Source organism: Oncorhynchus mykiss, chromosome 31 (genome assembly GCF_013265735.2).
Source record: "Oncorhynchus mykiss isolate Arlee chromosome 31, USDA_OmykA_1.1, whole genome shotgun sequence".
NCBI classification, from domain to species: Eukaryota; Metazoa; Chordata; class Actinopteri; order Salmoniformes; family Salmonidae; genus Oncorhynchus; species Oncorhynchus mykiss.
The window spans coordinates 20,244,370-20,255,116 of record NC_050571.1 but is presented as its reverse complement, the minus strand read 5'-3'; the positions used below and the strand labels follow the sequence as shown (position 1 = coordinate 20,255,116).

The 10,747-nt window shown below is 40.6% G+C and overlaps 1 protein-coding gene across 1 annotated transcript; it reads right to left on the bottom strand.

Moving 5' to 3' along the window:
- Nucleotides 1-2,641: 2,641 nt before the first annotated feature.
- On the bottom strand, nt 2,642-6,446 carry slitrk2 (SLIT and NTRK-like family, member 2). Its single transcript, XM_021583565.2, has one exon. The coding sequence runs from the start codon at nt 5,872-5,874 to the stop codon at nt 3,313-3,315; it is 2,562 nt and encodes an 853-aa protein (XP_021439240.1). The 5' UTR covers nt 5,875-6,446; the 3' UTR covers nt 2,642-3,312.
- Nucleotides 6,447-10,747: the final 4,301 nt, after the last annotated feature.

Genomic DNA, 10,747 nt, shown 5'->3' with positions numbered 1-10,747 from the left:
GATATATATTTTTTATTACTGTACAGTAAAATCATAATTGTCATCATTATAGAAGTACATGCTATACTTTTCGTGTTTCACAGACATACATTTGTATTATGTAGTTCTGATAATCTGTAGTAGGCCAGGCAGTATACATGTCAAATCTATAGGTTTACCAAATGTTTTAGTGATCATCCATTAAGAGCAGTCGGATTAAGCAATAGTAAAACGTATTTTATCAAAGTAAAGTGAGCATTGCATTGTGAAAGACTTTATATGAACATGTACTGCAATGCGAACATGTATTTCTAGATGAAACACATTAAGACGAAAAAGTAATTATGTTTTGTGTGTTGTAATTAGTCAATTGAAAATGTGCTTAGAGTTTTGAAACAACTGTCTTATGGATGATCTGTTTGGAGTTTTATACTAAGAGTTGTGAAAATGTACCACATACTTGTGAAAAATTCCCCAAAGCAATACAAAAAAACTGCAACTGTACTTTAAGTTGTGTACTTGATTACTTTGATTTAATGAATGCAAAAAACAATCCTGCAGCAGCATTACCATATGCAGTAGGAGCCTAGCATTTATCTGAACATTTCTTAGAGAAACTATGAAATTCATAACCAACAGTTAATGTGGAACAATGCATCTATAGTGATCCAAAATATGAGATATTAACACATTATGGACCCTGACCTTTCAAATGTCACAATCCGGCATCACTTCCTTACTATGAGAGTGAATTGGTTGTGACTCCGGCCAATTCCGGGGACCCTGGGAAAGAGGAATATCGACCTTCCATTCTTCCCACTAGTCTCTTGGTCTCCACCATGTCAAAGAGATTCAGTATCATACACAACAAGCATGGGCCACTCTCTTTGGGCCTCATCACAAATCAAAGAGGGGAAAAAACCAGTCCAACCTTTGAATAAACATGAACTTGCCCAAGAGCATTTATGAAGAGGTCCATGATCGCCTCAGGAGAGGCCCCAAGCAGTGTCCATTGATTCACACTAGTTCACATCTTAGCAAAACAAGGTCAAAGTTTACATCCCCCATGTAGATCCTTAGTCTACAACAGGAACCATATTGTTGGAATTAAATGAAAGAGGGTTAATTTAAAGTGAATCAATTACAATATGCTGATCAAATAGGATAGATCTCAATTGCTTCCTTTATTATGGATTTTTCCATGGATGGAAATCGTTTATGACAAAACTATCCCAGTGAAGCTCTAGAGATCAGGCTGTGTCCCAAAAACATCCAACAGTCATTCAAGAACACACAATCACATACTTCAAAGTCATCCTCAAATTGTTAAGCACACCACGTTTGTCAATGTATAATATTGTATCCTATCTTCTGGTGTCAACTGACCGGAGTGATTGATAACTTCTATTGTAAAGCTATTGCATGCCATCGACATCTGTGTGTGGTGGGGAGGGAGGAGCCTCATTGGTGTGCAAGACATGTCTAACCCCTCATTCTCCACAGCAGCAGTAAACAGCAACACAGAGACCCATTGTGCCATGCAGGAAAGAAAATCACTCTGTTTCAGAAGGAATGAACAGCACTTTCACTCAGTCTCACTCACACCAACTCAAATGGCCTCTGCTACCCACAAGCACAAGCTCACTTACCCACAAGCATAATAGCAGGATTGTAAGACTCACATAAGCATTAAATTAATGGTTCAATTAAATCACAAGTAGGCCAGTTATTGCTAATTTAAGTTCCCAATTTGATTTAGTTCTCAGTTTAATTAATTAATGATTAAGAACAACAACAACATAAACATGGTGCACTCATAACAAAGTCAATGTGAAATCGAACAAAGCAAGTGAAAAGTCCCCTTACTGTAGTAGAATCCATAGAAAATGCATCATTAGTAGTAAGAAGAAAACATTCAGCACCATGGACAGCGACACAATAGCTACGTGAAGACCGGCAAAAACAAAACGAGACAAACAGCAGAATAACCGGGGCTTGGAGAAGGTACTGTATTTATGCCCACAGCAGACTTCAAAGCAAATGTCACCTGAAGGTCACAACATAAACTGGTCCATTTAAATCCACTAAAAACGATCTATTTTTGGTATAAGGAGCGTTGAGAACTAATCATCATGTTGTGCGTTTCAGGTAGGCTACAGGAGATCAGTTGTTGTGGAGCAGTAGTTTTTATCATCCGTAAATCGTAACGTACTGGTAAATAATCTATACTTTTAGAGGACACTGCTCTCTACCTTTTGAGGAAAATAGTATAGGTATGAAATGAATGGTAGTCCTGTGGTATTACAGTGAGGGACCTATAGCAACGCTGGTCGATAAATTGCATGCACAAGCGTCATTCAGCTAAAGTGCTCAGCAAATTCCTCATCAATACACAGTGGTCTATAGATCAAAGAGAGTGCTGTTACCGCCCCTAAACCACCCACCCCCTCCTCATCACATGGAAGCACGTACGCACACACACACACACACACACACACACACACACACACACACACACACACACACACACACACACACACACACACACACACACACACACAGAGAGAGAGAGAGAGAGAGAGAGAGAGAGAGAGAGAGAGAGAGAGAGAGAGAGAGAGAGAGACGTAAAATCGTAATGCTTAATTCAGACTTGACAAAGTGCTTCAGTGAAAATTTAATTGCGCTTATGGCGCATTGTATTGATCATCTATATCATACAATATTATGCAATTCTCTAAATTGTACATCTTGAAAGACACTTAGATATTCAAAACATATTCTCTACCATAAATATCATACACTCTTCAGTTATGTTTAATGTAATGGACAAATAATTATATTTTACATAAAGATTCTTAAAATACAGCACTTATAAAATGTCAATTTGCAGAAAGCAACGATAAAATACTTGGAGTGCAAAGGCACTTCTGGAATAAATGAGTTGCCAAGTGGACGGAACCAGTACATGTGTTTCACACTCACCATCAATAGGCTATTATGTACAGGAAAGTAATTTCATAATTATTCACTTCTGTTCTTCTATTAAAATGAAATCGCTTCCCACAGACGAAATAAAATATAGAATATGAAATGCACAAAGCAGTAGTTTACATAGTTCTTGCGGTACCTGCTACAGACTATATTTCAAGTAGAAGAAATAATTTAAACCTCCAGTAAAATAGTATAACTGCATATACGTTTACTCAATACAGCTGGACAATAATGTAGAGCAAACGCTTATGTTGCTTTGATTGAGTTGGACTCGTCAATTTGTGGAGTACATAGATACAAATCGATGTAATCATTACTGATGATAGTAAGTAGGGCCATATCTTACAACTGACTCATTGCAGTTTGTTTTTCCAGAACTTCGAGGTAGTCTGGTTCTGTTTTTAGCTTCCCAGGCAGCACAGGGTGTTCATTTTTTGATTGATTGGCATAATACTTTCGTGGAGTCCCATAGAGAACCGTTTTATTCAACCTGTCCTGGTTGTGTCGTCTAGTGGTTTCATATTGAGGAATGAATTGTCTTTTCGGTAAAGTGCAAAAATTATAATTCAGAGCCCCAACAGTCGGAAGCTCCTGAACCCTCTCTGCAATGTTTTGATAAAGCAGCTCCGGCTCTCGATTGCCGCAAGATTGTTTCTCAATGAACTCCACTGTGCTTATGGTATATGGACTTGGGGGCAACTCCGACTTTTTAGTGTCCACGGTGCTGAAGCTTAGTTCCTTTAGATTCCTATAGTAGGCCACCTGCTCGCTGTCTTTCTGCATGTAGATGGGGTTCTGACACATCTGACCAACGGGGGGAGGGATGTAGTTATACACATGCGTCTCTGTTTTATCTGCAGTGGGTTCTGAGTTATAAGAACCATATTGTACCTGGAAGGAGTTTAAATCTACATTATTGGCACTGGCGGGAACGCTATCAGCACCTTTGCGTCGTTTCAGGACAAATACAAACAAACCAGCCCCGAAGCAGACCGACAGAATGAAAACCACGAGCAGTCCAAGTATGAGAACCGACAGGGGCACCTCCGCGTGCATCTCGGGCACCTGCTCGTCTGTGGGCGTGATGGCAGAGGGAGGAGTGGAGTCAGTGCTGGGTCTGACGGTGGGGGCCTTGGTTATTGTGATCTCGTTAGGCTCGGGACAAATTGCATCGTTACGCAGAGACCTGAGGAGCCGCCCTGCGTGTTTGGAGGGCGAATCACATGTGATTTCATTTACCACAACGCTGGTGCTGGATAGCTCCATCCAGTTTTTAAGCGCAACGATGTCGCAGGTGCAATCCCATGGGTTTTCCTGCAGGTCGATCTGAATGAATGCGGAGAGCTGGTCGAGCACACCGCGCACCGGCAGGTGGGAGAAGTGATTGTTTCTCAGGTTTAGTCTTGTCAGCATAGTCCCTCCAAAAACATTGTCGGGAAGGGATCTCAGTAGATTGTTGTTTAGGAACAGCAGCTGCAGATTATGTAAGGAGTTAAACGTCTGTGGTAAAATGTCCTTGATAACATTATACTCCAGGTATAAGTATTGAAGGCTCTGCAACCCTGCGAATAATGATTGGGATAGACTTTCAATGTAATTGCCATTGAGGTAAAGTCTCCGTAGATTAGCTAGGTTTTCAAAGGCCCCATTCTGAATGACAGCTATTCTATTATTTCCTAAGTGGAGGAGCTCTAGTGAGCTGTATTCGGTTAGGTCTGTTCTGTATATGGTCTGCAAGTAATTGCCTGTTAAATGCAATTTCTTTGGATAGGACGGTTTAGGGGTAAGCTCTGTTATATTATGCAATTTCCTTTCCTGGCAGTTGATATTTAATCCACTGTCTGGGTTCTGAGAGGTGCATACGCAAATGCTAGGGCAGGTCATGGGAACAGGGGACCTAGTCTGATAAACCATTATAGGCCCGAAAACTTGTTTGTCCTTACTAGACGTTACCCTTTGTGTGGGGCGATTTCTCGTTTTAGGGGGACGGGAGGCCCTTGGGGTTTTTGTTGGAGTGACACCGGGGTGCAGGGTGGGAGAAAGGCCGTGGTATTGGGAATCAGAGGGAGGCTGCATTACGCGGTGATTGGAATCACCAGCATTTCGTCGGGGGCATAGATCTTGCTTAATCAATTGCGTAATGTCCTTGCCATGCAGTCTGAATGGGGTCTCGCAGACGATGTCCCCTACAAATACTGATATGGTGTCCAGCCAGGCTTTTAGGGGGATCAGATCACAGGTGCAGTTCCACGGGTTCTCCTCCAGTTGGATCTCCATAATGCCACCTATATGCTCCAGCACGCCAGCAAAAGGCAACATCTTAAGCCGGTTCCCCCTTAGATCCAAATGCGTTAACATAACGAAACGAAATACATTGTTGGGAAGAGAGAGCAGGAGGTTGTCATTGAGAATCAATACTTTGAGTTTATTCAATTTGCCGAATGCACCTGCTTCAATGGCGCTGATGTAATTATAATCTGCCTGTAAATACTCCAAACTCTCTAAACCAGCAAATGTGTCCTCCTTGATTATCTCCAAGTTATTGTTATTGAGATGAAGTCGTTTTAAAAATCTCAGTCCAGTAAAAGCTCCAGTCTTTATCTCCTGTAACCCGTTGTTCCCCAAATGAAGTGATGTGACATTACCATAACTGACAAACTCGTTTGGATTCAGCCTTGAAAGAAAGTTTCCATTGAGAAAGAGTTGACAGATTTTGTTCGGTGGGGGTTGAAATAAACTAACCGTTGTAAATCCTTTGTTTTCACAGTTGATGCTCAATATATTCTCCTTTTCCTCACATGAGCAGCGGTTCTTACAAATGTCTTTCGAAGTTTTGCGACTCTCAGTCTTCGATGAGAAACTGGTCACAGTTAAAACGCTGAGCAACAAAACGCTGTTCAGCATTTTTACAACAATGTTGCTGAATTATCCAGCATCAACGTTGTATGAGTCTTGGAGTTGGCAATTTCAGTGCAGACATGCAAGCCCAAATTAACACAGTGTTAGTGTTAAAATGGCACCAGGGCGCACGGACCCGCAGGACTCTCCATTGATCTCCTTACAATCCAAAAAGCAAATTAAATCATCAATCAGTCATCGGACAAGTTCTGAGCCAGGCTTGAATGGGTACATTGTTTGTATGTCAGAAGACTAGCTTCGCAATATACTGCAATCCCCGGTATTACGCACGACCAAACAGGCAGCAATTTCAAGCATTTCGGTAGCAGCACAATCAGAAACGGCGAGATACTCACTGAACGACAGAGATAGTACAGTCTCTTCTCGACTTGATCCTAAGAAATTCCATTCTTCATTAAATGTAATTTAGTTTTGATAAAAATACAATATAGGTAGCACATCACTTCGCGTTTTCCTTTACTTTCTCGATGGAAACAGCAAGAGAACCAACTCTGAGATATAGACCGGATGCTGAAGAATAACATGCAGAAGCATCCTCCGCTTGCGCATAGGCACCAACTGAGAGGTCTATGCCGAATTTCTGCCCTACGTCCTCCCACATTCAAGGCATGGGAGTCCTACGTCACCGGCATCGACAACATGTTATACTTGCTAAGAACAGTTTAGCATTCTTCTCAATAGTAAATGTAAAAAATAACATTATTATTAGACTAACACTACCGGTACCTCGACTAGGACTACCAATGAACATAACAGTAGTAGGATAGGTTATAATAAACACATATGCTAAGGTTATAATAAGAAACGCATTGCCACGGGGGTAATATAGAAATTCAATTGGAATACTTCACATGCTATTGTAGAGTAAAATATTAACGATGTAAATTGTGTCTTCAGAAAATGTGCCTACTACAATCTAATGCTATTTTACTTTCCCATAGAAAATGCACGAGCACATGTATAGAATCTTCAATAAAATATTATGTTGTATTGAAACATTTAATGCAACTGAAAAAAACAAGAACATTCGTTATTTGAAGTGGGTGATCACGTTTTTTACTCAACCCACCACTAGAAGGTGGAAAAAGCACCTCTATCATTTGATTAGCGCATGTGCACACACGCACGCACGCGCGCGCACACACGCACACACATATGTATGTGTGCGCCCAATTCAAAAGAGGAATATTTGGTTTCAAAATACTTTCGGCTGAAATTAGGTTACATATATATGATGAGTGGACACTGTAATATATATATATATATATATTTGTTCTTAACTGACTTGCCTGGTTAAATAAAGGTAAAATAAAAAATAAAAATAAAAATGTCAGGCAATGTTAGGCCAACTAAGACATCTCAGAGCTCTTAGATATTTGAACATCTGTAGAAGGAGACGTAGAGATGATACTGGGTCTGATGGCCCTGTCTTTATTTTTTTATTTAAGTACATTATTTAAGCAAGTCAGTTAAGAACACATTCTTAGTTACAATAATGGCCAAACCCTAACATGGACGACGCTGGTCCATGGGACTCTTAATAACAGCTGGTTTTGATACAGTCTGGAATCTAAACAAGTTCTGTAGTGACGCCTCTAGCACTGAGATGTACTGTCTTAGCAGCCACTGTCTCTGCCCCACTCGAGAGCCACTGTCTCTGCCCCACTCGGGAGCCACTGTCTCTGCCCCACTCGGGAGTCACTGTCTATGCCCCACTCGGGAGCCACTGTCTTGTGGTTTCGGGAAAAAGGATCTTAAACGTTCTAAACGTCTACACGCTTGAATGTTGTTGTCATTATTCAAGTGTGCAACAAAATTGGTGAGCTAGCCAAGAGAAACGTTGTGCCACGGTATGGATGAGACAGCTAAAAATAGAACCGGACCTTCATTGACAGCGGTCACACGAGAAGAGAGGCAGAGCGCACTCAGAGTATGGAGATGGAACAGTGCCAGGATAGCTAAAAGATGTGTGGTTATGTTAAAGTCCCAGCTGAGAATTAGAGAAGGAGGCAAACATTTATCCACCTAATCGTGGAATTAATGGATGAAGTTATTGAAAAAGAAGGGGATGTAGCCAAGCTGTATCTGAATGACCTGTTCAAGTTAGCAGACCAGCTAAAGCAAAGTGATGGAACTGATCCTGAAGAGTATGTTAGGAGCCAAGAAGCATTTGAGAGTGTACAAAAATAATACTCAGATCTACAGTTGAGTTTTCATGCTGCTACCCAAGACTTAGCCGAGAAAATCACGAGGTTGAATGAGAAAGTGGGAAACAACGGACCCAGCCCAGGGCCAGTTCAACAAAGTGTGCTATATCCACAGCCAGACAGGTTATTTGAAGTGACAATACACAGAAACAAACAAACTCTCATACACAAATCAGATGCATCTGATTGACATGGGACTGAACAAGGGACACGATGAAGCTGAAGTCATTGAAGCTGTAGTACAAGCTTTCAGTCCAGGCCTGAACATATGTCAAATGCATGAAATAAAAAGTGACTTCACCCTTCCCAACTCAAAACAATCTTAAAGGGGTGTTTCAAGGAGGACAGTTCCATTGACCTGTACCGCAGGCTATTAAACATAACCCAAGACAGTCGTGAGTCCCCACAAAACTTTATTATCAGTGCAATTGTGAGGTTGTTATTTGCTGCCAGAGAGTATGGTCAGACAGGCAGTACAGTCCAGAGGTCATGCAGAATAATTTATTGAGGTCAGTTAGTACAGGGCTGTTGAGTGATCACATTACGTTTCAACTGAAACATTACCTTGACAGACAACATGTTAATTGTCAAAATGAATGAAGCAGCTAGCTTTGAGTATGAAAGACAAAGCAAACTGAGAAAGAGTACAAGTAGCAAAGTAACCAACATTTGCGAAATACAGACTGGGGTGCAGATCCAGCAGCAAAGCCCCAGTGGCACAGAAGCAATGTTAGAGGTCCAAGATCATTCTTCTCAAGTTGTAAAGAACACCAAGAGTCTTAAAGCCCCAGCAGCAGCTAAGCAACTGAAGGAGGAAGTGAAGGAAATGTGTAAAAGTATGCACAAAGGGCTGTAGAGCACAAAGGAAGCCAGTGGGAAAAACTGATCAGGTGAATGTAGCAGGCCACGCTGTCTCAGAGCCAAGATGAACAATGACACAATGTATATGAGCTTACAGTATGTGAGAGATGTGCGAGAGATATGTGAAAGATTGAAGTGGGTGATATGTGACCGATTGAAGTGAGCGATATGTGAGTGATTGAAGTGGGCGATATGTGAGTGATTGAAGTGAGAGATATGTGAAAGATTGAAGTGGGCGATATGTGACCGATTGAAGTGAGCGATATGTGAGTGATTGAAGTGGGCGATATGTGAGTGATTGAAGTGAGCGATATGTGAGTGATTGAAGTGAGCGATATGTGAGTGATTGAAGTGGGTGATATGTGAGTGATTGAAGTGGGTGATATGTGAAAGATTGAAGTGGGCGATATGTCAGTGATTGAAGTGAGCGATATGTGAGTGATTGAAGTGAGCGATATGTGAGTGATTGAAGTGGGTGATATGTGAAAGATGGAAGTGGGCGATATGCAGTGGTGTAAAACACTTTAAAGTACTACTTAAGTCATTTTTCAGGTTATCTGTACTTTACTTTACTTATTTATTTATATTTATATATTTATTTAAATTTTTAACAACTTTTAATTCACTACATTTGTAAGGAAATTATGTTATTTTTACTTCATACATTTTCCCTGACACCCAAAAGTACTCGTTACATTTTGAATGCTTAGCAGGACAGGAAAATGGTCCAATTCACACATTTATCAAGATAACAATTTCTGGTCAACCTAATGCATGTGATCTGGTGGACTCACTAAACACACATACTTCGTTTGTAAATTATGTCTAAATGTTGAAGTTTGCCACTGGCTATCCGTACATTAAAATAACAAGAGAATTGTACCGTCTGGTTTGCTTAATATAAGGAATTTGAAATTATTTATACTTTTACTTTTAATACTTAAGTATATTTTAGCAATTACATTTACTTTTGATACTTAACTGTATTTAAAACTTTTTCCACCACTGGTGATATGTGAGAGATTGAAGTGGGCGATATGTGAGAGAATGAGGTGGGCGATAAGTGAGAGATTGAAGTGGACGATATGTGAGCGATTCCGAGACTACTTATACTACACCCCTTCATTCATAGTCTACACAGATTACAATCTGCTAACCTATGTATTGACAACAGCCAACCTGAATACGCCGACACACCGATGGGTGGCTGAGTTAGCCGATTTCAAGTTCTCCATCAAGTATCGGCCTGGGAAATCAAATGGAGACGTCGATGGGTTGTTACGGATGCCGCTGGACATGGAGCAGTACATGCACACATGCTCACAGGAAGTGCAGCCTGATGAGATAACGACAGCTATAATTGCAGATTAGGTGAAAAATCTCTCTGTGCCCTTGAGCAAGGCACTTAACTCTAATTGCTCCTGTAAGTCGCTCTCGATAAGAGTGTCTGCTAAATTACTAAAATGTCAAATGTAATGTAAAATAGTCAGTCACAGAGACAAGTCATTTACAGACTGTAGCTATGTGAAACAGTCTTTAGTTCTTACAAGTTCTAGATACTGGAAATAGTTCCTGAGTTAACTTTAAAGTTGATACTATGTCATTGACTGAGTAAAGTACCAGACACAGAACATGGCACGTTTGTCAAGTAATGGGTTATGGTTAAGGGAAGGGTACATACCTAACAGTTAAGGCACATTTCCCTCGTAAAGGGCAGAGGCAGCTATCATAGTGCATGATGATATCAGCTAGCAACACATTTCATTAAATGAAGATACACATTATGTGAT

Excerpts from the sequence above, each read along its gene's own strand:
- slitrk2 (XM_021583565.2), bottom strand. The coding sequence starts at position 5,874 with ATGCTGAACAGCGTTTTGTTGCTCAGCGTTTTAACTGTGACCAGTTTC.